The sequence below is a fragment of the Microcaecilia unicolor genome, chromosome 1 (assembly GCF_901765095.1).
Source record: "Microcaecilia unicolor chromosome 1, aMicUni1.1, whole genome shotgun sequence".
In the NCBI taxonomy this organism is placed as follows: domain Eukaryota; kingdom Metazoa; phylum Chordata; class Amphibia; order Gymnophiona; family Siphonopidae; genus Microcaecilia; species Microcaecilia unicolor.
Window position 1 is genome coordinate 81,116,157 of NC_044031.1, and position 26,747 is coordinate 81,142,903.

The window sequence follows — 26,747 nt, forward strand, 5'->3', positions numbered from 1 at the left end:
GATCATCATAAGATTGAAGAGGATCAGGGATAGAGGCGATCCTTGGGGAACTCTGCATTTTGATGACCACGCCGACAAGATTGTTGTGGTTGATTTGACGTGGTAGGATCTTGTGGTGATGAAACTTTTTATCCATTTAATGATGTTTCTGCCGATCCCTAGTTTGTCCAGTAGTTTTGTAAGAACGTCATGATTTACCATGTCAAATGCGCTAGATAAGTCAAACTGCAGGAGAAGTATGTTGTTTCCGAATGATATTTCTTGTTTGAACCTGGATATTAAGGTGAATAGTACCGTTTCAGTGCTGTGTGCAGGCCTAAAGCCCGATTGCGACTCATGCAGTATGGAGAATTTTTGTATAAATTCGTCGAGTTGGGAGGTTACTCTGTTTTCCATTAGTTTGATCAGTAGAGGGATGGAGGCCACAGGGCGGTAATTGGTGATGTCGTTTGCAGGTTTCTTGGGGTTTTTTGGTATTGGTGTGATTAGTATGTTTCCGTGCTCGGTGGGGAAGGAGCCCTTTTGAAGAAGGAAGTTTAAGTGGGTGGTGAGGTCTGTAATGAATCATGCTGGCGCATTTTTCATTAGGTAGTTAGGGCAGGGGTCCAGGTGGCAGTTTGACTTGGAGAGTTTGGATAATACTGTGAAAATTTCCTCAGTGGTGAGGAGGATGAAGTTTGTCCAGGAGCGGTCTACCGGGATTTCGTCCATGTTGGGGTCCAGTTCGTCAAGGAAACTGTCGATGCTGGCATCATCTTGGGGAATTGTGTTGCACAGATTGATAATTTTGTCGTTAAAGTATTTGGCCAGCTGGTCGGCAGATGGACAGTTTGAGGATGAAATTGTGACTGGATCGGTGTTGAGCAGATTCTTTATAATTTGATATTGTTTTTTTATGTCTGTTCCGGTGGATGTAATTTGTTTTGTATAATATGATCTTTTGGCTCGTTTAATGGCATTTTTGTAGTTCTTTTGTGTCTGCTTCCATGCATTAAGGGTGAAAGTTTTTTTTGATTTGCTCCAAGTTTTCTGGTTTGTGTCTTTAGATTTTTTAATTCGCCGTTAAACCATGGTGAAGGGTTTCATCTACGTAGAGTTTTGGAGTGTATTGGAGCGATTTCATCTAGAATAAGGCTGCACCTATTATCCCATTCCGTGAACCAGTGTTTTGAGTTTGGATCTGTTGACCAGTCGTTGTCATAGATTTGTTGCCAGAAAGTTTCTTTGTCTATTCGTCCTCTGGTGCTAATTGTTATGGGATCATGTGTTCTAGGCTGGTCTTTTTTTGCCATTGTATAGACAGGGTCGCTTTGTGATGGTCAGACCAGGGGGAAGCAGACCAGTGGATGTCTGATAAGAGGAAGTTTTGTCTGTGGAGTGTTTGTGGGTCCTTTGAAGTGAGTTGGTTGCATTGGAGGGAGGTTGAAGTCACATAGTTGGAGGAAGTCTTTACATTCCCGAGTGTGGGCAGAGTTGGAGTCTTCTAGATGAAGGTTCAAGTCTCCAATTAATAATATATTGGAGTTGTTGAAGCAATCTCGAGCTGTGGTGAAATGGACTCAGAGATGGGTTCTCCAGAGAATTTGGATCTGTAAATGAGTGCAATGCCTCCGCCTCTTTTGTCTTTTCTAGGCCAGTGTGATATTTTATAGTGAGGGGGGCATAGATCATTTATGATGGGATCTTTTGAGTTTCGGACCCAGGTTTCTGTGATGAAGAGTAGGTTGAGGTTGTCAGATGTAATCCAGTCTGTGATGATTTCGGATTTATTAACTGCTGATCTTGCATTGATGTATCCCACTCGGACAGGTAGGTGTGGTTCGGCAGTCTGGAGTGAAGGGCGGATTTTGATAAGTTGTCTCGTTTTAGGTGTTTTAGACTTAGGTGGGATTGTTTCTGTTTTTGAGGATGGATGTCTGGGCGTTGGTGGGTTTCTGTGGTTGTTGCTGTTTCGTGGGGATGTGATTGATTTGGGTGTTCTTGAGTGATGGTGAAGAACTGGTATCATGTTGATTTCTGTTGGGGGGGGTGTTAAGAGTTGCATGAATAATAGTGAGTGCATGGATAATGATAATTATTTTTAGGAACAGCATGTTGGTGAAATGTTTCTGATTGGATAGGGGATATGTGCGTGGAGGGTCAGTTGGGGTGAGGATGGAAGGGGTTGGTTAAGGTGTGTGCGGGTTAAGGGTGGGTTAGGTGGGGGTAGAGTGGGTTGTTCTTGTAGGCTTGGTTGGATTGGGCATAGGAGAGTAGAAACTATGGCGTGTGTTGTTTTTGTTGACTTGGCTGGGGTGGCTTGACTTGGCTGGGGTGGGGGTAAGGAGAGGAGAGCTATGAAGGGTAAGTGTCTTTCTGTAGGTTAGATGAGGGAGGTTTGGGCTTACTGGTCTGGGGGGGATGGGGGTATAGGAAGGTAGAGGAATGGGAGAATGGGACTATGAATGGATAGTTACACTGTGTACTGATGGGATAACTACTACTACTACTTAACATTTCTAAAGCGCTACTAGGGTTACGTAGCGCTGTACAATTTAACATAAAGGACAGTCTCTGCTCAAAGAGCTTACAATCTAATGGACAAGTGAACAGTCAGTCCGATAGTGGCAGTCAAATTGGGGCAGTCTGGATTTCCTGAAAGGTGAGAGTTAGGTGCCGAAAGCAGCATTGAAGAGGTGGGTTTTAAGCAAAGACTTGAAGATGATAAGGATAAGAGGGTTGGTTGGTGGTAGCATCAATGTATACACAATTGAGAGAAACTAGGGTATTTACGAGATATCATCAAATGTTCACATTTCACCAGTACTACAGTTCTGAACAGGGATTAGTGTTAGACTATGCACAATCATCGGTCGAGATATAAGACATTGTCTGTACAGTGCTAGTGCATATGTGTAATCATACACTTACAATCAGACAGAATATAAGCCAAGGTAAAATGTGTTGATGAATGGTTTACTTTCAGAAACAGTTGTAATTTGGGTGGAATAAATTTGTGATAATTAGTGTAGTTGGGAAGGCTATTTAGGAAGTGTAAATCATGGGGTGGGTGGGCCTAAACTTAAAACTTGTGGACTGTTTCCTGCCAAATCAATCTGTAGAATCTATGCAAATAATGGCCAAAAACCAAGCAAAACCAGGCAGACTTAACTGTGGTCTTTCAGTACTGGAGGCTGGATTCAAAAGACCTCATGGGAGGCTCCAGTTCCCTCAAGCAGAATCTTAAACCACACCTAGGCAATTCAAAACTGTTTAGAGGAAACCAGGTGCGGGAAGGGAGGTGGGGGCTTCAGCACACTTTTGGATCAGAGGGAAAGAGCATTGCAGAGTACAAGCAGCCTTAATTCCAGTGTTCAGATTGACAGACATCAATAAGATAATCAATAAGCAAGCAAGTTTAGTAGAGCACATAAACTTAAAACCTGTGGACTGTTTCTTGCAAAATCAATCTATAGAATCTATACAAATAATGGCCAAAAAACAAGCAAAACCAGGCAGACTTATCTGTGGTCTTTCAGAACTGGAGGCTGAATATACATAAAGGAAACACCAACTACAAAATACTAACATCACAGTGTAAAATTTTCCTACACGGTTAGAATTATTAGCTTCCTAAATCTGAAAAATCAGGAAATGCTAGAGTGAATAGGTAGGTTTTTAAAGCTAATTTTAAATTTGGGGGAGTGAACACTGAACGCAAAGCAACCGGAAGGGAATTCTGAAGAAAAGGAGCAGTACAGAAGAAAGCAGAATGGCAAAATAGCCTGAAGACGGGAGCAGTGAACAGCTCTATTACAGCCTGAAGCACTCCTCTATTCACCAACTTTATTACAGAATATATCCACAAGATTGCACACAGGAACTGGGAGATTTGACCACATCACAACAGTCCTAAAAGAACCGCATTGGCTCCCTTTGGTATTCAGAATCCAGTTCAAGATACTCCTAGAGAGTAGTTTTTTGCATTGGGATCCCATTCTATTTTTCCTAACCATTTTGACACCTTCGACTTGCGAATCAACTGTTCTCTCTTCTTTTACCCACTGATTAGAATGTACTAGACATATCTGTTTTTCATACTTTGGTCCCCAACACTGGAACTCTCTTTCCCCTATCAGCTAATAATATGGTTACTTAGTTGTATCAGCTAAGTAGCCATATTACTGAAATGCTGCCCTTTTTGCTGGCTTCATTAACTCCAGTCCTGAAGAGCAGTAAATATGTCTGGATTTTTAAAAAAATTTTGAATTTCTAGAATATTCAACAGATATATTACATACAATTAGTCTAAGGCCCCCAGTTAATTTATTGTCCCGACAACCAATGCTGTGTGTAATTCTTGGGGACTAGTGCTACATATTGCTACAAGGGTATCTATAACTCACTTCTATGAGGTCACAGTGAAGGAAAAAATATTAATTAGGCTGCCTGAAGCATGGATACCGAGGTCACCCAGACATGGGTACATTTATATAAACATGTGTATGTTTGCACTATTTTATATATATATATATATATATATATATATATATATATATATATATATATATATATATTCCACGTATCAAAAAAGATGGAAAGAAGGCTAAACAACAGCTAGCATGGTTAAAAGGTTAGGTGAATGAGGCTATTACAGTCAAAAGATCTTTCTGAAAATGGAAAAAGAATCCAAATGAAAACAGTCGAGGCAAAAATTCACACCAAAAACGTTTTCAGGTACATCAGAAGTAGAAAACCTGTGAGGAAATCAATTAGAACATTAGATCATCAAGGAGTAAAATGAGTACTCAGGGAGGAAAGTACATCACCTGGACTGGAGGGTATACATGGTATACATCCAGGGTAATGAACTCAAAAATGAAATTGCAGATCTACTACTGGTAATCAGTAACCTGTCCCTGGTACCTGATAATTGGAAAGTAGCCAACCTAACACCAATTTACCAATTTGCCACACTTTTTGAAGGCATAAACTAACATGTAGTTAAAGATGAGTTAGTTGACGTAGTGTACCTAGATTTTCAGAAAGCTTTTGACAAAATCCCTCATGACAGACTCCTAACAAAATTAAAAAGCCATTGGAAAAAAAAGGCAACGTCCTGTTATGGATTAAAACTGGTTAAAAGAAAGAAAACAAAGAGTAGGGTTAAATGGCCAGTTCTCTAAATGAAGGAAGGTGTTCCACCATCTCCCTTCTAGCTTATCACCCCTTGCAACATGATTTTGTGGCACCCCTCCAATCTCCCTCATTTCTTTCTTTTGAAATTTGTCTACTTGTTCTCCAGCCATGGCCCTGTATTTTGCCAAACCTGTGGCACACAAAAAGGAAACAAGTATAGAGCCTTTGAACCTTGAAGGCCCTGTTGGTCTTGCCTCTATCAGAAACATTTTCTACAACAGAGAAGGGATGGACCGTCCCTCAAAGGTGTGCAGAGACTCAAAGGCCTTGAGTTCACTATTTTATTTAGTGCTGGCACAGATTTGGAGAAATAAGTGGTGGCAACGGGGGGGGGGGGGGGGGGGGGGGGGGGTCACAAGGAGGGCATAGTTGAGATGTTTGAGCACTGAGTACCAGATAGCCCATGAGATTTATTTTCGACAGATCCTCAAAGGTATAGTGCTGAGAAACCTGTGCAACCTTGTGATGGTTTATTTAACAATCATGGGCCAGTTGCACTGCAATAGCTAAGAATGGGATCATAATGGAGGTAACAAACAAGGAGAGGTCATGATTAAACTTGCTTTCAAGCTGTTGACAGTCATTAGAACTGGATAAGAATGATACAATAGCCCTGAGGTACTGCAGGAACATGGAATTTTAACTAAACCTAGAGCTGATTTAAGTGGGCCAGATGGTTGACTCATTTATAATTTCTTCACCTGGATTGGTGCTAGAAAACCTGTATGAAAGATTTCTAGGTTAGTACAGCTTTGGCCACAGGGTGGTAGTGCTGCTATATGAAATGACAGAGCAAGACACTAGCATCTTACATGCAAAATGAAAGAACTTCACTTTAAACAGTTTAGCATTAAAAAATAAACAACAGAAGAACAACAAATACCTCCAACGCCAGTGTCTGTCTTTTGGGATTGTGAATGAGGAAAGTGAAGTTTTCTTCCCATATCGGTTCAATTGTCTTATATTTTATCTGTGCAAAGAAAATATAAAATACATTCCGATTTCACTTATGTTGCAAGTGCAGAGTTGGGTTTTGGCATAAATAGAATCATAGACTGCCCTATAAAATAACATCTTACAGGCAAAGCCTGAAGAAAGTGAAGGTAATTCATCCTGAAGAATCCAATATCCAAAGATAGGTTCTTTATGAAAAAGAGGACCACTACCCTTCCAAATTAATCTGTACTATTGCCACACTGATCAACACTGAGACTTCAACAAGGTCATTTTGTCTCAGACATTAAAGGGCTGATATTCAAAAGACCTTGACACCTAGATCTTCCTAAATGAAAAATTCTTAACCCTCCCCAAGCACCTAAATTTAAGTATCAATTTTCACTAGGCTCCTAAATTTAAGAACAAAAAAGTCAGCAGGATCAGAGGTGAGATTACACAGAGTGAACTAAACTAGGCATCAATGCTAGGTTAATTACTAACATGCCTAGATGTAGGCTAGATAATAGCAGGCCTGAATTTAGGTGCATCGGTTTTAGATGCCTAGAGCTTAGCGACTTTAGCTCAAAATGTACCCAACTTTAGGCACCTAGGTCAGGTGCCTAGCTGTCTTTAAACATCAGCCTATAAACTCCTTGTTATAGGGGGCTGCAAACAGGCTGCAAACATGTGATCTTGTAAATCAAGTACACCAACAAGACTAATACAAGTAGTATAAGCATCAAGTATACCTTGGGATAGTGACAAAAAAATTTAAAGATCCCCAGTGGTGGTTAGGAATACAACAGAATAGCTACCATCATCCAAAGAGCTTAGGAGTCTGCTTCAGCTGGCTTTGAGGAGCTCAGGGATCTCTGTGGCAGCCTTGGGCATTTCAACTATTGGTGATCTGTAGCAATGATTCTCAACCCTTTCTTGGAGGCATACTTAGATGGATTTTTAGAATTAGGACTTTAAATACGCATGAGATAAATTTACATACATTGAATATTTATTTACATATACTGGAGACAATATTTATTGTTATGATTCTAAAAACCTAACTGGCAAAGTATCCCTCCAGGAGAGGGTTGAGAAGCACTGCTTTATAGCATTCTCTACTAATAACAGCCATAGCTGTAAAGGACAATTCTCATTGATGTTAATGAAGGAAATGAATGTTATAACATACATTAGGAGTTTTTACTGGCATATATCTTGCTTGTTGAAGAGAAAGAGAATAAAGGGCAAGCTTTCCATGACTTGAAATAAGCTGATAGAGCAGAAATAAGAGGCTGGTGGCACCTTGTTAAACAATTGAGGCATGAGCTTTTGAGGACAAGAATCTACTTCATCCAAGAATACATAGACACAGGCTTCTTAGGACGTGTTCTGACTTCTCTCTAAATTTTACCCCATATAACCATTATTGGTACCCCCCCCCCCCCCAATCAATACTCACATAGCAATCTGTTTCTTCTGGGTAAAACAAGCAAAGCTTGGGTGTATCCATCTGTTTGTAATATATCTTTATAGATGGACCCTTCAAAACAAACTGTTGCTGGAAAGGTAAATTGTGTTCTTCTATTGGCCTGAAACAGACAGTGGTCACTTGGAATAGATTTTCAGCAAAGGTCATGGGAGCCAAACCATGGCAGAATTTAAGCATATATGGGATAAAGGCAAATGAACCTTAGTGGTGAAGGAAGGGAGATCACAGCAGTATAGTTTGGTATAACTGGATGGTCCATATGATCCTTTTCTGCTAGTATCTTTGTTTCTACTAAACCTTTTTTCATAAGAACAAAATGGTTTTGTCCATAAAAACACTTACAATCATCTGAAACCAGTTCATAATATCTGCATTACCAAGAACATGCCTCTCACCAGAAAAAAAAATCAGAGTAAGCGTGGAGGAGTGACCTAATGGTTAGAACAGCAGGGCTGAGAGCCAGGGCAGCCGTTTCAAATCCCACTATGGCTCCTTGTAATCTTGAAAAAAAGTCACTAACCCTTCACTGCCTCAGGTACAAACAAATTATAAGCCCTCTGAGGGCAGAAAAATACTCTCCTTGAACTACAACTAAAAAAGGCATAAGCTAATTCCAAAACAAAAAACAGAAAATCATTCAAGCCAGTCATCTTACCTAGTGTGGACCCAGTTAACAGGGACTTACCTTACTTTCTTGCATCAGACGTCCCACTGAAAGATGGACGAATGGATTTGGGTTGACACTTGCTTTCTTTCCTGACTGTCATAAACAAAATAAGCAACCATATTATTCATGATGCTTTTAATGGTGTGCAGTCATTTTGCTTCAAATCTACTCCAGTTCTCTTAATTGAGAAATGAACATTTTAGAATTAAAACGTTTCCTGAAAAGGTCTTTTACTGGAATCAGCATTCTTCTGTTATTAGGTTGGGGACCGCTAAAAAATTCTAGTTACAATGGACTAGGGATTTTCAGACCCACCATGGAATACCATCAAATAGATCTTCGCCAGCATTATTCTAACTACCTACCCATCCATCCTTCTATTATGTTATACTTAATTTCCTACTTTACATAACAAAATTCTGTGTTACCTATTACTATGTAAGCCGCATTGAGCCTGCTTTTAGTAGGAAAGTGCGGGATACAAATATAATAAATAAATAAATATTCTCTGAGCTTGCCTTTGACCTATCTGTTCTTCCTTCCTTTTTTCTAGAGCTGTAGTGAACAGCATATGAAAAATATTATTTTGCCTAATACAAGTACTGAATACGAATAAAGGACATTGAACTTTAACATAAAAAATAATAAAAGAAGCAACATGAAATCAGATATCAAGTGTTTACGTCAGTAGAATTTAGCACAGTAGAGCCCTGAATTATTCAAATTCGAATTTAAATCACTATTCGGCTGAATGCGAACAATGTATTGGGGGCACTATTCAGGCCGAATTGAACACGAATATTTGGTACAGTCCTACTTTTTTTCTTCCAGTCTGCATGGGAGATCTAAACTTAACTTTCCACGGCCCTTGCAACTTCTAGGAATGCAAATCATTTAAGTCAATTATGTTCAGGTTGTGGTGGTGGTGGTGTCAGCTGAGTTAATGTAATCATCGCTGCAAGAAACAGACTGGGAAGGAAAATGTTATAAAGTACAATGGTTCCCAACCTTCTTCGTGTTGTGTAACTCCTGGTATGGAATTTATTTCATTGTGGCTCACCATAACCGCTCCTCTACTCACACCTTTACATCATTCTCTTTCCAGCCACCTGGGGCAATCATCTGCCCCTTCCTTCCAACAATGCCCCTTAGGCAATCACCTGCTTCCCTCTCCATGCCCCCTGGCACCATCATCTGTTCTTACATCCTGCTCCCCACGGCCTCCAACTGATAGCTGTGGTGAGCAGCATTTACCTGCTACCGTTGCTTCCTTCTCTGTTGGCCTCTTTCTTTAGCTGAAAACCAACAATGCCCCATACTTTCATTAGACTCAGTAGCCCTACATGATCCTCCTGACAGAAGAGGAAAGTCAGCACAGGAGGAAACGGCAGCAGACAGGCACTGAACATTGGCTCTCCCTGCCCATGGTTGCTGGAGCTCCTGTAGGCCTGCAGCAGATCAGCAGTTATTGGAGAGGGCAGGGGAGGGAGAAAAGAGGAGGAAGAAGAATTTGCTGTGGCCGTTTGCAACAGTGGCAGCTCTGCCCATTCCAACTCTTCTTCCTTCTGGACTTTGGCTGACAGATTTCCCTGAACTTGTGGGTCTGCTGTGGCATACCAGTTAGCAAATACTGGAATTGTACTCAACTAAAAATGGAATCCAGCTAGGACAAAAAAAAAATCCTAAAACAGATTATTAAACACTTCTGCCCAACAGTACCCTCTTGCTCCTTTGGACTTTGAGCTCAATTAGAACAGGCCTCTACTGGGCTACAGTGGAGCTTTCATATGAACTATCCAGTTTTTCCATCTCCCCCTCCTTTTAGCCCAGCCACTGCAACAAAAGTGCTTTGCCAGGAGCCACAAACCACACCATCTTCCAAAAACTAGTATTTTCTTATTGACTCTGGCTATTGTGCATCACTGTTGTGCAAAAGCAAGAGACTCCCTCCTATTCCAGCATCCTCATGCCCCACTAACTGAGAAGTAGAAACTGAGCTTTGTAATTAAACACAGGTCTCCCTCACAACAGTGCAAAAACTCTGCTATCGAGTCTCTGGGTTGATCACATCTACAGATTTCTTTCCTTTATATTTTTCCATGGACTGATTTTTTTTTTTTACATTTAATCAGTGGAAAGCTATGGATCTGTGCAGAACTGAAAAAGAAAATCTCTAAATATTTTAAATCTATTTGAGTTCCTCATTTCTCCTTTAAATTGTAAAAAGGAAATGACCTACTCTGATCAGAGTCATATTTTATCTCATGAACAAGAAAAACATTTCTTAAAGTTCACCTGGGGGGAATCACATTGTGCCTGCATTGCTATACTTTATCAAATATTCTGTCCTTCCTGATGGGAATTTACAAACAAGCGACACAGGTATGTTTAATACATGTTCAAGTTTAATTCAGTCTTCACTGAGAAACTTTCAAATGAGATTCAAATGGTAACTGACTTGTACAACTGGAAACGTAATCTAAACAAGGAATATTCCCTTCAGTTTCAGATGTACTTGAATGCTAGTCACCTCTACTATGGTCACAGCTCATAAAGCACAAAGATATGGCTAACTGTAATGTCAAAGGTCAAGAAAAAATATTTGTTCTAGGTTAGACCTGTACATTAGTTTTTATATTTAAAACTCTGTACAAAGCCTGGACTCCTGGGCTTCGGTACATTTGATTGGAGATGGCTTAGAATCATGCTTTGAGATGTATTTCTTGTGTAAAGTGCGTTTCTGAACTTCACTGGTCACTTATGGAGGTTTAAATTCAAGGTCCTTAATCTAGTATTCAGGGTCATACTTGGAAATGCCCCTAGTTATTTAATATCAGTTCTGTATAAATATGTTATTTTTATAGACATTATGCTCTTTAGGGGATCACATGTTTTGCATTCCTTTAGTTAAAGTGCTGCATTTAGCTGAGATCAGTATTCAGATATTCTCCATTGTGGAATTCTCTGCCTTCACCTCTTATGCTGATTTCTAATATCCCAGAGAAAATTAGAACTTGTTTCTTCAGTTAGGTTCTTGAAGCAGTGATTAGGCTTCAGCTGTTTTGAAGTTTATTTGTTTCTCTAGCTTTTATTAGTTTAATCTTACCTTTTCAGTTTCTCTTATTTCTAGTTTCTTGCCCTATGCTTTGGCCTGATTCGTTGTTTGATTTGCTTGCTTTAATTCATGATTTTAGTCATACCTATTTTTTGCTAATATCGATATACTGTTATTGGTTCTTTATAGTGAAATTTGGTCTTACCTGATGATTTTCTTTCCTTGATTCTTCCTAGACCAGTCCAGACCAATAGGTTATGATCCCTACTTGGGGATGTAGGCAGAGAAGTTGCTCTTTATTTATATTCCACCATAGACACTAAGGACTAGATTCTATATATGGCACCTGAAAATCTGGCACAGAAAAAAAATACACCTAGGTGTATTCTCTAAAGTATGCTAAAATTTTATAGAATAGGCTTAACTTTCCATGCAGTATATAGGATACGCCGAGCACCTCTCCAAGCGACCAAATTTAGTTGTGGCCACTTACGCCACATTTTATTTGGCATCAATCCTGACGCCTAAATTAGGCGCAGAGCAGGTGTCCTCTATAACAAAGCGCATAGATTTTAGAAACGCCCACCCCCCGCCCCCTTTTCAACTATGCGACTTACAATTTGCGCTCACATTACAGAATATACGTAGTGAGTTGTGCAAGTAAATCTTAATTAATGTCCTTTAGTGCTGATAATTGCTTGCTAACATCCAACTGATAGTGCTGATTAGCTAGTTAACCAATTAAGTTACGTGCACTGTTATAGAATACACTTCGATTTTTGCACAGAAATTAAGGCGTAATATATTGAATCTTAAGACAAAGTGATCCAAATCTGCAAGCATAAATGCCAAAACAGAATCAATCTCAGCTTGCCAGAGAGACAAACTTCGCTCAGAGCACTTGCCACACTTGTACACATGCCAAAGAGGTAAAGTTCCTATGGGCCTTCAACTGAGTAGCTATGATTGTAGCCAAGTAACTCTGCCACCTCGAGTGCCACTTCTCAATGTCCAAGCCACAAGCCAGAAGGGATTTGGATCCTCCATGACCACTAGATCTTGCCCGAGAAGGCCCATCCCCACCAACAGCAATGGTGAGTCCACAAAATAACCAAATTAGGTCTGTGTACCACCATGATGTTTAAGAATAGGTGCCTTGCCACCCTTTGCAGAACTTTGCTGATTAACAGCTATGGTGGTAGCATGTAAAAAAGTTCTTGCCTGGGCCAGGAACGAACCAGGATGTCTATTTTCTGAAGTTCCTGGCTCTTTTCTTTGACCTAAGAACTATGGGCACACTGCAGTTTGCCATGTTACCATCCGTTTAAAGAGTGGTTTTCCCCAACATTACATTAGTAACCAAAAGACTATGGGGGCTCAATTCCTACTTCCTGGGAAAGGAGTGGGATAACATGCAAGTGAACCTTCTCTGCTGAGTCGCTGATGACTCCCAGATCTACCTCTCCACACCAGAAATCTTGGTTGTAATCCAGGCCAAGATATCTGCCTGCCTGTCTGACATTGCTGCCTGGATGTCTGACCGCCACCTGAAGCTCAATATGTCCAAAACTGAGCTCCTTATCTTCCCACCTAAACCAACCTCTCCCCTTCCCCCACTCTCTATTTCTGTCGACAACATGCTCATTCTTCCTGTCTCATCTGCTCATAACCTTGGGGTCATCTTCAACTCCTCCCTCTCCTCTGCACATATTCAACAGATTGCTAAAACCTGTCGTTTCTTCCTCTATAATATCGCCAAAATACGCCCTTTCCTTTCTACGCACACTACCAGAACCCTCATCCACACTCTCATCACCTCTCGCTTAGACTACTGCAACTTGCTTCTCACAGGTCTTCCACTCAGCCATCTCTCTCCTCTTCAATCTGTTCAAATTTCTGCTGCATGATTAATATTTTGCCAAAGTCACTATGTCCATATTAGCCCTCTTCTGAAGTCACGTCACTGGCTTCCTATCAGTTTACGTATACAATTCAAGCTCCTCTTATTGACCTATAAGTGCATTCACTCTGCAGCCCCTCACTACCTCTCCACCCTCATCTCTCCCTACACTCCTTCCCACAAACTCCATTCACTAGGCAAATCTCTTCTAATTGCACCCTTCTCCTCCATCGCTAACTCTAGACTCCGTTCCTTTTATCTCGCCACACCTTATGTCTGGAATAGACTTCCTGAGCCATTACGTCAAGCTTCATCCCTGGCCGCCTTCAAATCCGGGCTAAAGGCCTACCTGTTTGATGCTGCTTTTGATTCCTAACTTGTCACTTGCTTGTAACATTTATCTTGTCTTCCTTTCTTCAATAATCCCCTTTCCCTATGTGTCCTATCTGACTGTCCTACCCTTATCCCTTATTTGTTCTGTCTGTCTGTCCTGATTTAGATTGTAAGCTCTTTTGGGCAGGGACTGTTCAATTGTGAAGCGCTGCGTACGACTGGTAGTGCTGTAGAAATGATTTGTAGTAGTAGTAGCACTACCACGGAGAAGGTCCTAGGGGCAGCTGCCAGACCAAAGGGAAGGGAAATGGGACTTGATATACCACCTTTCTGAGGTTTTTGCAACTACATTCAAAGTGGTTTACATATATTCAGGTACTTATTTTGTACCAGGGGCAATGGAGGGTTAAGCGACTTGCCCAGAGTCACAAGGAACTGCAGTGGGAATCAAACTCAGTTCCCCAGGATCAAAGTCCACTGCACTAACCACTAGGCTACTCCTCCACTCCTGAACTGAAAGCATTTGCCCATCACACAGAAGTGCAGGAAATGCTTGTGGGTGCTGCTGACTGAAACGTGGAAATAAGCCTTGGCTAGATTTAAATATGTCAAATACTTCCTTAGTCTGACTGACACGATCACTGATCAGGTCTCCATGTGAAAATCCAGATGGGACCATGAAATAGATGGAAAAGTGGCCCTGACCCTGTTCCTGAAGTGGCATAGGCTCTACTGCACCTAGCAGAACCAATTTGTAAAGTAAGGTCCATTGCCTGCCTCTTGAGAGGTGAACTGCAAGAAGAACCATAAAGGCATCTAAAATAGGTTGTCTAAGCTCTAAGGTATAACCCTGTTGAACCATCTCCAAGACTCACTGGTTGCAAGTTAGAAGGGTCCATTATTGGTGGAACAGGTGGAGTCAACTTTCCACCTGAACTCTTGCACATACCTTCTGCACACTACTTCCTGCACTCCAATGGCCAAGGCACTGAATGATCCACTTTTCTGTCATGACGATTTTTCATGGCTGAGCCTCCCCCCCCAACAGGAATCATGGTCATCTTTATTATCACTGTTATTATAGCATCCACCTTATGGAGCAGAGGAGGCTGTCTGTATTTTCCAAAGAGAGAGGGTAGAGCCTGTCCATGACCTTTGTACCTCGGAAAACCAAATCCAGGATCACCCATTCTGCAAGGACCGTCTGTGATAGGGCCTTCTGGAGAGGAGTCTGTAGCCAGCCTCTAAAGCAACTGCAAGATAGGGTTGCCCTCCGAGACCTCCTAAGAGCCCACTGCTGGGATATACAGAGCTGAGACCACATGGTCTATCATCTGAAAAGACACACTACTGACATCCTCTTGAGTGGATGTAGGTGGAATTAAGGCCTGTCCTATTATTGAGACCCACTTGGAAGTCTTAGCCTCTAACCATCCTTAACCAGATGACACGGTGCTGGGGACTCCATGATATGTTGCCAGACCTGTGATCCCTCTGGGCTCCTTGGGACCAAGGAGAGGCCCCCCTGAAAACACCAAGTAAGGGGCTGGAAAAATTGGGGTCCCAGCTCCAAAGAGACCTTTCCCCAGCTTCAATGGAAGTAAGGGGTGCTGAGACACTCCTCAAGCCTCATGGGTTTCTTGTGTCCCTGCTCCAACATGGCTGCCATTCTCACAAAAACTAAGGCTGCCACAGCTGACCCAATTGCCTCAGAAGGCAGCTCCAGATGGCCTACTCTACCCAGCTGTGGCTCTGGGATGTCCCTGGAGCCTCCCCCAATGAAACCTCATGCACCAGCTCCCACCTGCCCAACACTGACTACCCTGTCATAGGGGCTGACACTCCCTTCTCCGCCATTCCCCCAAGGCTATCTGATGTGCTCACCGGGGTTGGGGCAGACCCTTCAGGCTTTTGCTGTGCTCTTTTCCACTGCTCCTAAATAAAAAGCCTCTGATCTTTCTTTTCTTCATTTTTTTCAACTCTCCCCCCAAGCAAAGAAAGGTGTCCCACTGTGAGAGGAACAGGAAGATCCTAAAACAATACTAGTCCAACCTACACCTTCTGCTGAAAGGCAGAGAAATACTGACAAGTTCCAGGATGCACCTTTACTTATACTTTAGATGTTACTGGAAGAGCTCAGCTTCTTTGTTTCAAATCTGCTGGTAGGATAGCATATCGCACTAGTCTGGACTGGTCTAGCAGGATGTAAATGAAACTGTCTTTTGCTTTATAACCAGCCACAAGCAATTTTTTTCAACCCAGGAGGATAACAGATTTGCAAAATAAACCACTCATCACAACCTATAAAATACATTTCTCACCAGGACCAATATGGTTACTAGAATTCTACAACATGAATTGTCACTTCATTAAAGCAGGATTGTAAACATCTCTGTAGTTACATTACTAGCAAGTTAGTTACAAACTGGAGCATTAGTTTTCAGAAGTGATGTTTAAACATCACATACATTTCAGATTTGGAGCATAAGATCATCTGTTTAATTCGCCCCTGTATACAATGTTAGTCATACAATTAATGAAGCTTGTGAGGCTTGGTATATCTCATCTAGTACAATACTTTCAGATGCCTCATGCCATTAAAGCCCTTAACATTCACATTCAAAGCATTAGCTTTGAATTGGTGATCACAGACACAGAAGCACTTTACCTTCATAGCTTTATGAACAGCTGCTTTCTTCAAGCCATCTTGGTTAAACTCTAAAGGGTTACTCTTTTAGGAGCCAAGAGAGAAGGAACACAAAGGGTTAATAACTCATGCAATGATGCATATTTATAGGATGGTTAATGGCTGATAGAATGACAAGAGACATGCAAGCAAATGGTCTGCAAAGGATGACAAGGAAAGAGGAGACTGCCAACAACCTCACTGCTCACTCTCCATACCGAGTTCAATGCATTAGCTCCTCTCAAATGCTTAGTTACTCTACAGCAAGGGGAAAGTCCAAACTTCATGAAGGTGTAAACACCACTAAAGGAGTGAGGCAAAAAAGATGAGGATTCCAAAATCTCAGAAGATAGGACCTTTAATACAGTCAGCCATTCAGAACGTCAAGTACCTGACACGGCCGTGTTTTGGCATGTGAGCCTGCTTCAGGGGACAAAGAGCCTGTAGCATATGTTGGTGCAGTGTGGTCCTATGTATATGTAAGTTGCATATCGAACACTGTCAGGTTTCCCTGAAGCTGCAACGCTGAGCGTAGTACAAGTTTCTCCATCCAGTACGGTTTATCAAATGTCATTTTGATATATATATATATATATATATATATTATATATATATATATATATATATATATATATATATATATACTAGTAAAAAAGCCCCGTTTCTGATGCAAATGAAATGGGGGCTAGCAATGTTTTCTTCTGTGTGCATGTGGGAGTGTGTGTGTCCCTGCCCTCTGGCCTCTCTCCCCTCCCCCCTCTGAGTCCTTCACTGTTACAGAGCCAGCGATTTGATTTCCTGCTCTGCTGTTTTCCTTCACTGACTGTGTTACAGAGAGGGCGGGGCAGACACTCATAGGGAAACCGGATATCTCGCCCCCTTCACACTTCCGGCTGGAGGCTTCATAGAACGTTGGTTTTGCCTTATATTTATTTATTTATTTATTATCTCATTTGTACCCCACAGTTTCCCAACAGTGTCAGGCTCAATGTGGCTTACAGCGCACCACAGAGGCAGACGCCAATGCAGTGAAATGAAGCTAATACAGCAGAAAAACCTACAAGAGAGAATGCGGAAGAGTAGGAATGGATGGAAGGAGTAGGAAAACAAGGAGGGAAGAGGGAAGGGGAATGTGTCCAAAATGTCTCTAGATCAATGCACATCCAACAGTGGAGACACATGCAGAGGCCGTGGGATAAGCATTTCCAAATAACATGGTCTTTAAAGATTTCCTGAAAGTTAGATGGTTGGGGATGGTTTTTATGGTTTTCGGCAAAGAGCTCCAAAGCTGAGTGCTGATAAAAGAGAAGGATGTAGCATACGTGGATTTGTACTTGATGCCATTGCATTTTGGATAATGAAGGCTAAGATACGAATGGGAGAGTCTGAATGTATTCCTGAGAGGTAGGATGATGAGATCTATCATATAGCCAGGTACCTCACCATATAGGATTTTATGAACTAGAGAGCAGAGTTTAAAGGAGATTCGATCCTTGACAGGAAGCCAATGCAGTTTCTCTCGGAGGGGCGTGGCACTTTCAAATTTTGACTATATATATATATATATAATATATAATATATATATAGGACCACACTGCATCAACATATGCCACAGGCTCTTTGACAGCTGAAGCAGGCTCACATGCTGGAACACGGCCGTACCGGGTCCCTGACTTGTCTGAATGCTAACTATATCAAAGGTCCTACATACTGAGATTTTGAAATCCTCATCTTTTTTTTTTTTTACTCCTTTGGTGTTGTCAGTTACTGTACAGGCCTTGACTAACTTTGTCTAATGCAATCCATTTGGGTTTCACATTATTACACTGCAAGGTCATTCAGAATCCATTTCAAATTCATTTTCAAGAAATTTAAATGGCATTGTTGAGGAGGGATTGCATTGCATATTTTTGTTCTAAGTTTAATGTAATGGAAACTTGGCAGCAATGGACTTGTTCGAGTTCTTTCTGTGAACTCTTGCAAACAAAAAGAATTAAGCATTAGACCATAAGCTACAAAGATGCAACAAACTGCCCCTTACTTACGTTTTGCTAAACAATCACTGAACTCCTCTACTGATCTATCAAAGTAAACCTTGTACAGTTACTGCATTCCAGTCAGAACTCCACACAAATAGGAGGAAATATTTCTTCACTCAAAGAATAGTTAAGCTCTCGAACTCAATGCCGGACAATGTGGTAACAGCAGTTAGCGTATCTAGGTTTAAAAAAGGTTTGGACAAGTTCCTTGAGGAAAAGTTCATAGTCTGTTATTGAGATGGATACGGGGGAAGCCACTGCTTGCCCTGGGATTGGTAGCATGGAATATTGCTACTAATTGGGTTTCTGCCAGGTACCTGGATTGGCTACTGTTGGAAGCAGGACACTGGGCTAGATGGACAATTGGTCTGACCCATTATGGCTATTCTTATGTTCTTATAATAAAATCCAGGGATATTATTAATGAACAATACAGTGCCAACTTTGATTATGCTGGTTAAAGATATTAACAGAACTGAAAACCTGAACAAAGCAATTATGAGAGTTAAGGAATCTGTTTAAGGAAAACTTATGCACAAATATTTAATCTCATTTGTAATGACTGAGATTCCTTCTGTCTTTTTATGTTTGTCCCCTCCAATACTGCCCTTTCATATACTGGAATAAGTGACTTAAAGGAATAACAGGCCCAAACCTGCCTGACAGAGATCAAACTAGGGCAAGGCAACTGGGGCACTGCCCCAAGTGCTGTATTTCCTTAGGCAGCAAGCAACTGATTCATGTGTGGCTATGCTGGATGTAGCAGCATCTAACCTCCATTGCCTCAGGTACAATATATCACTTAGACTGTGAACCCATTAGGGACAGTGCAAAGTACCTGTAATAGAAATTGTAAAACCACATAGTCACCTCAGGGATCACTTGCAGTATATCACATGCTGAAAATAAATAAATAATTCTAGTGCTGCATCCTGGGGGACTAGCACATTATAGTGGAACAATTATGTTTCAACTGTTTTTATTATGAAATAAATGCATTACAAAGACAAACTTGTAGATACACATGCAGTCTGCACAACCCAGGAAAGGTTTAAAATATCCTGTATCCCCAGAAAATTTGACCATAATATTCCACAGTCCCATAAACATAGCTATAGCGCTTGATCCTGAGTGGAGCCCTACTTGATTAACAACCCAAAATAAACCCCCGTCCTAGGTGCTTGTCCCCCTAAAGAAGCAGCAACCCAATGTCAGCCCCTATCTAAATCTCCCCCCCCCCTCCAAAACACTGAAACCCGCTCATCATCCAATCAAACCCCCCCCCCACCCACTGAGCCCCCTCCCTACTCAAGGTGTGTACCCTCCTTATAATCATAACCATCCAGAATGCTCACAGTTCATTGAGAACGAGACTCCTGCCTCGTTGAGATAGTGTGTCCAAATAGGTACTCCAAATTTTCAAAAAACGGGTTTTGCGTTTGTAGGAACCCTTAGACTCCTTTGCCTCCCAGGACATCAGCTGCTGCACAAAGTTGCGCCAATGCCAATATTCAGGTGTGTTCTCTGAGGCCCAGGACCGCAATACACATTTCCTCGCCAACAGACACAATTTGTGAAACAATAAGATGCCCTCTACCGATGACCCCCTAAAAGACCCCGGGTCATCAAGCACCATTTGAAAAGGAGTGCCTGCAATTCTCCTGGAGAACAAGAAAGATAAGTATTCTACCACCCGGCGCCAAAAGCATCGAACTACCCCACAGGACCAAAAGGCATAAAAAAAGGTATTATCTAACAGTTTACACTTTGGACAAAGAGGAGACCAGGTGACCCCAGCATTAAACAATTGAACCTGCACAAAATAAGCTCTGTGTATTACTCAAAAAGCACACTCCTGATAGCTAGCACCACTGACAAGGCTCGGAATGCCTTTGATGTGCGCCAATATATCCCAGAAAGCCAAACTCACCCCCAGATCCCGTTCCCATCTAGCTCTAATCTGTTCTAAATCCTCAAACCTCAACGCCTTGTGGATGCCTGATATAGTGGGAGTGCTATCCGAGTGTTCCTCAAAAAACAATCTAATTTTAGCTCCTAATTTAAGACGCAAGTCCTCTCCATCTAAGGATCTGATGAAATGTTTAATTGACAGTATGCAAACAAGTCTCCCCATTGTGTAGCCCCTGGGTTCCACAACTGGTCTAGTGGACGTAATCTTCCATCTACCCCCAGCAATATTTTTAAGCAGCCCAACCCCATTTCCTCCCACTGAACAAAAGCTGGCTTATCTAATCCTGGCAAAAAGGCTGGGCTGCCCCTAATAGAAAGAAACTCCATAACCTTTGGGTTACCACCCAAATTCCCAAAAACCCCCAGGCCTCTCTCAAAGGACCCAAAAGAACACTATATCTCAAATGACCAGGAATTAGGGATCTGTCTACCTGCACGAAATTAGTTTGAATGGGGCAAAAAAAGGGTATCTCCAGAGCCAGGGGCGCGTAATGACTTGAGGAAAAACAACCAGTCACAGACGTGTCGTAGAAGGCAAGTTAGATTATAAAGTTTCAAATTAAGTAGACCCAGCCCTCCCTGAGCCCAGCCTCCCAGCAAAAATTGGCATCAGCTTTGCTTTTTTCTTCGCCCAGAAGGTAACCAATTGATAGAATCGTCTAATGTCCTTTCTTAACAGCTGCAAAGGCAGAGTCTGCATCAGGTATAGACATCTAGGAAGTATCACCATTCTAACCAGACATATAAGCCCAATCAACGGTACTGGCAATGCCTGCCATTTCTCCAGTTGCTGTTCAGTCTGGACCAATATTTGTTTAATATTAAGACGATACAAATCTTCAGCCTTAGATGTAAGGAGAACCCCCAAATACCTAAATAAGTGTTCCACCCATTGGAGGGGAAACCTCCCCTGCCAAGAGAGATGGACTTCCGGTGGGGAGGCCAAAGCCTCAGATTTATCTAGATTTAAGCGAAAACCCGCATAATCACCAAACTCATTTAAAACCTCTAACAAAGCTCGCAACGAGTCCCGAGGGTCCATAAGCATTACCAGGAGATCATCAGCAAATGCAGCCAATTTAAAACTGCCCCTCCCCATCCCAACCCCATGTATTGCAGGGTTCACAGAGATATCCCATACCAAAGGATCCTTGACGATTCCCACGGCCGATCTCAAATTCATCTGATGCCTGAGCGTTTACCATAACCCTAGCTCATGGAGAAGTATACAGGGTCCTGACCGCTTCCACAAACCAACACTCAAAACCATAGGCCTTCAGGGTTGCAAACAAGAAATCCCACTGGACACAATCGAAAGCCTTCTCGGCATCAAAACTAACAATTAAAGAAGACTCTTGAGATCTGCTCACAAATTCCAAAGAGGCCAGTATACGCTGAAGATGTTTTGCTACAGATCGACCCTGAACGAATCCCACTTGTGCGTCATAGATGATCCTTGGCAAGATTCGACCCATTCTATTAGCCAGGATTTTTGCAAAAAGTTTAACTTCCGTGTTCAAAAGGGAAATGGGTCTATATGACTCTGGCAAAGGTGAATCACAGTTTGGCTTTGGGAGCACTATAATCTGAGCTAGGTTCAACTGACTCAGTAGTGCACCCTCCTCAACCCAAGCACTGAACACCTGCGTTAGAGATGGGACAATAGCCTCTCCCAAGATCTTATAGAATTCGGCTCGAAGGCCATCTGGCCTCGGGGCCTTGCCTACTTGACTGCTACCTATCGCCCAACTAACTTCGTCAGGGCTGATAGAAGCATTCAAAGCATCCCATTCTACCTTAATAACTTTATGGCCATTTCCTGCAGAAATTTGTCAAAACTTTTCTTAAACATTAAATGCTTTTACCATTTGCTCCAGCAGTGAGTTCCAGAGCTTAACTATACGTTAAGTGAATATTTTCTTTGTCTTAAACGTGCAATCATGTAACTTCATGGCGTGCTCCCTAGTCCTTGTACTTTTTGAAAGAGTAAAACAATTTGTGTTTTCCCATTCAACTCCATTCAGAATTTTATTCATCTCTATCATATCTTCCCTCAGCAGTCTCTAAGATGAAGAGCCTTAACCTCTTTAGCCTTTCCTGATATGAGAGCCCTTAATCATTTTGGTCACGTTCTTTCTCACTGACTTTGATTTCTGGCTTTCCTTATTCCTTGAACCATATTCCTCTTCCCTCATAGTTGGGGTCTTTAGCATTCATGTTGATGACCCCCTTGACTCGTGCATCAAAGCTTCTTGTTTTAACCTTCTTATTCAACCTCCAGCTAAACACCAGCATGGCCAACCACCTCAATTTTGTCTTTCTCCAACTGCTCCCTCAAATTTTTCCACCTCAGTTCTTCTGTCTAACCATTATCTAATACTTTTTACACTTAACCCCCCTCTCTCTACTGTGTCATCCAATCACCATCAACATATTTGGAATGGGAAAATTAGGTTCTTATCTTGATAATTTTCTTTCCTTTAGTCACAGCAGATGAATCCATTAACTGATGGGTTGTATCCGCCTACCACTCACCCCTGCTCCAGCTAAACCCATCCATAATCCAGTATCTCCCCTCCCCTGGTATCCAGTATCTCTCTCCTTCCTTCCATCTCAGTTTTCCAGCTTTTTTCCCGTTCCCATCCCCCCCAACTGTCCAGCATCTTTTTCCCTTCTCCCAGTTGTCCAGCATCTCTTTCATCCTCCCTCCTGTGTCTATTCCAACATCTTCCCCTCCCCCTGCTGTCGCCACCAGAGCCAAGCTGGGAGCCTATCAGTAGCAGGCATTTCAGAATCTGTGAGTGCACAGAGCTGCAAGGCCCTCTGCTGATAATGGCTCTGAAGGGATACTACTGCTCCAGCGCTGTGTTGCGCAAAAGCCTGCTCACCTAGGTGGATGCCAAGACCACCTAGTGGCTGGGCTGGCCCTACCAGCTCTCTCTTTACTATAACATGTTTCTTATAAATAAGCACTTACACAAGAGACAGACAGGCACAAGAAAACAATACAACATGGAAGATTTTTAAAAAGCAACATATTAAGTGAGAGGTGCAAGACAGGATTGCAAGACATTAAGGAAAACAACCACTACCATGTTTATTCTGTCCTGAACCTGTTTTCTAAGAGGAATGCCCAGACACTCCCAAGTGACCTTGGCTGGCTGAGGGAAAGTTCCCCCGAGTCTGAACTCTCCATGGTCATTTGTGAATCAGTTTCCACTGCAGCAGAAATGATTTTCTTCTCTAGCATTCTTTCTAAGCTTTTTGACAGGGAAGAGAATTCCTGCTGTAGATTCATTGCTAGCACTGAGTCAATCTATTAGGGAGGACAGCAATTGTCGAGCCTGGTGCCTCAAGCACTACATGGTCACAGTACCATTTCGAGGACTACATTCCTTCTACCTGGAGCCTAAAAGCATGACGCTTCCACCCTAGCAAATTGAAGGCCCATTCCCAGGTCTCTCTGTCTGCCGAGATATGAATAAGGCACTGGGTAAGCCTTTCACTACCACTTCATGACTTACTGGCAAATTTCTTGCTGAATCCAAAAAGATGATAAGCAGTGCAGATGAAAGGCCCTCATCAGCTTGATTTTTGTCAGCCTTAATGCTTGCTAATACCTATAAAAAAAAATATTGATCATGTGTTGAATTGCAATGCAACGCACAAGTAAATCTCAATTCCTCTCTTCAATACTTACTTATGCTTTCTAAAGTACAATATACACAGTTATTTTATCTTTTTATCTAGCGTTTTGCAGGTGAACTTCTCAGCAATGATTACGTAAACATCTTGGGTATCACAGCTTTACAAGCATGCCTATTACCACATCCCAAAATCCTAAAGAATGTCTATTATAGGACCATATGTAGTATCTATCATTAAGATGTGGTCATCATGTCAAGCTCTGTCACAGAAGCATACAGCCATTGATATTATTTCAACATTCAAAAATTTTGCTTCATAAAACAGGAGTTACAAGGAGTTGAAAGAAAGAAACCAAAGTATTTATTTCTAAGAAAAATAAAAGGTAAATAAAAAGGCTCATGCACCTGAGCAAATCAAAGTTATGGCTCCTGAAGATTTAATCAGGATTTTGTGAGATTACAACTAAACATATGCAATTCATAAAAATGACAGCATAAGAGTATAGACCTTCCTCCTCCTAGTGTTGGATTTATAAACATTCTTATTTAGTGAATTCCTTGCCACTGTTTGTTATTCTTGTAGTTAATTTGTTATTTCAAAATCACCATCAGTCATCTTACCGCTTGATGTTTTTCTTTATAGTTCTCTTATTGTAATTTGTTTTAAAAGTTTAATGTAAGCCACATTGAACCCAACTTGTTTGGAATAATGCAGAGTACAAATGCCATAATAAATAAATAAATAAATAAAGGAAATGATTTGGGAGTCTATTAGGGATTTATTGTTAGAGATAGGGGAGGGGAGATATGAAGTTTAAAGGAGAGGAGGATAAGAACTAAATTCTTTGAATGTGAATTATGCTATTTATTACAGATATTGCAGATGCATCTTAAAAGTATTGAGATTATGTGCAAACTACAGGTTTATAATTAAAGTGAAGGCATAAATGGGATGGGGAGAAGGTGAAGGGGATAAAAAGCTAAACGGATACATGTTCAAGTTGGAAAACTAACATGTTTACTAACTGAATGACAAGAGTTTCTTTTTTTTTGTATGATGTTTTCTTGCGTTTTTCTTGACTATTTGATTTTGCTCTGCACACAATAATCAAATCAGGTCTTATATACTGCTAATTGTAAGCTCTTTGAGCAGGGACTGTCTTTCTTCTATGTTTGTGCAGCGCTGCGTACGCCTTGTAGCGCTATAGAAATGCTAAATAGTAGTAGTAGTAGTAATATCCCCTTTCTAGGGTTCAGTGAGGTTTATATCAATTATTATTTGTTACATTTGTATCCCACATTTTCCCACCTATTTGCAGGCTCAATGTGACTACATGAGGATATACAACATGGGATGAGTGACTATTTAGATGATGAGAAGTAGGTCAGCATAGGTAGGTAGAGTATGGTAACTCAAGTATTGGTCAATGCGAATAGGAGGGTTTTTAGCCTCTTCCTGAAGCCGAGGTAGATTCTACCAGACCTTATAGCGATAGGAAGGGAATTCCATAGCAAGGTTCCTAGTACAGGGAATAGTGAGTTAAAGGTCTTTTGAAGTCTGATGCCCTTTCTAGGTTGAGATGATAGGAACAGTTGGTCCTTTCAGTCTGTCGAATCGGGCCAGGCACAATGAGGATATATCGGTAAGTAGTGGTGAAGTGAAGCTCTGTAGGATTTGAAAAATTATGCAGGCCGCTTTGAACTTGACTCGTTCAGGAATGGGGAACCAGTGTAATTTTAGCCAGGTATAAGGAGATACTGCTGTGTCTGTTTAATTTGAAGATCAGTCTTGCCGCTGTGTTCTGAATAAATTAGAGTTTCTTCATGTATTGAGTCTTAATGCCAGGGAATAGGGTATTGTCGTAATCCAAGTGTGGAAGGATCAGCATTCGACCAGCAGGGTGAAGGACTTCTGGTCAAAAAATGAGCGAACTAGTCTTAGCTGTCTCATTTTGAATAGTGTTGTCTTCTACTATAGGCAGGGAGGCTCTGTAAATAATGGTGAGTGAAGATTAAGAGAGAAGAGCAGCGGAGTGTAGTATACACTGGACAGGCCCAGTGGAACCAGTGACTAAATATACAGGCATTATTAGTTCTTTGGTTTCTGGTTCCAGCTTGGGTAGATAAAACTAATTTCTGCTGAGATTTTGTCCTTGGCATTGGTTTACCTGAGCTTGTGGAACTGTAAAGATGGTCTCAATTTCTGGAAAAGGAAGATTATGTAGAAAGATGGAATGCAATTTTTTATCTAAATGTTCTCTTGATTTGATGCTTCTCAATACTGAGATACTTAACAGAAAGATTCAACAGCAGAAGAAAGAAGTGGAGGATAAAACCAATCAAGTTAAAATGATTAGTGATCCTGTGGTGTTTTGAACAACATAATCAGGAATTTTTGAACCAGATGGAGGTGTATCATCAGGAACAGCGTTCACAAAAGGTTAAAAAATACCAGCGGGATGAAGTGGATACGAAAGAATATGTATATCCATGGATGGATAAATCCCGTAAATACTGAAAACTGAAGTCTAGAGTTGTGGGGTTTAAGTTATCATCCAGTGACTCTTAAGTAGAAGATGATTCTTTATTCACAACATTTTCTTCCCATGTGTTTTTTTTTTAACCTAGTACCGAAGTAGCCACAGGTTCATCAGGCCCCTATAGTAGCTCCAGCCAAACCTAACAGAGGCCGATGGAACAATCAACCTCAAAATTAGATCAATCAGCATTTTCAATTTGTCATCTAAATTTCTGTTGCTGGACCAAATTTGTTTATTACAATTAAGTATGACTCTTGTACCCATCAATTTTTATAATCTGTTTGAGACCTAGAGATGCCTGTACTT

General features: G+C 41.3%; 1 protein-coding gene across 2 annotated transcripts in view; it reads right to left on the bottom strand.

Annotated features, from left to right (window-relative positions):
* The window catches only part of ESYT2 (extended synaptotagmin 2), a 362,124-nt gene that overhangs the window by 78,157 nt on the left and 257,220 nt on the right, over window positions 1-26,747 (bottom strand). The window contains exons 13-16 of one of the 2 annotated variants that reach the window (XM_030198732.1): window positions 23,779-23,874; window positions 16,227-16,289; window positions 8,289-8,363; window positions 6,062-6,148 (exon numbers count right to left, since the gene is read on the bottom strand). In XM_030198732.1, coding sequence (XP_030054592.1) covers window positions 6,062-6,148; window positions 8,289-8,363; window positions 16,227-16,289; window positions 23,779-23,874 — 321 coding nt within the window. The remainder of the gene's footprint in view (window positions 1-6,061; window positions 6,149-8,288; window positions 8,364-16,226; window positions 16,290-23,778; window positions 23,875-26,747) is intronic. The other variant, XM_030198737.1, reaches the window with a different exon arrangement.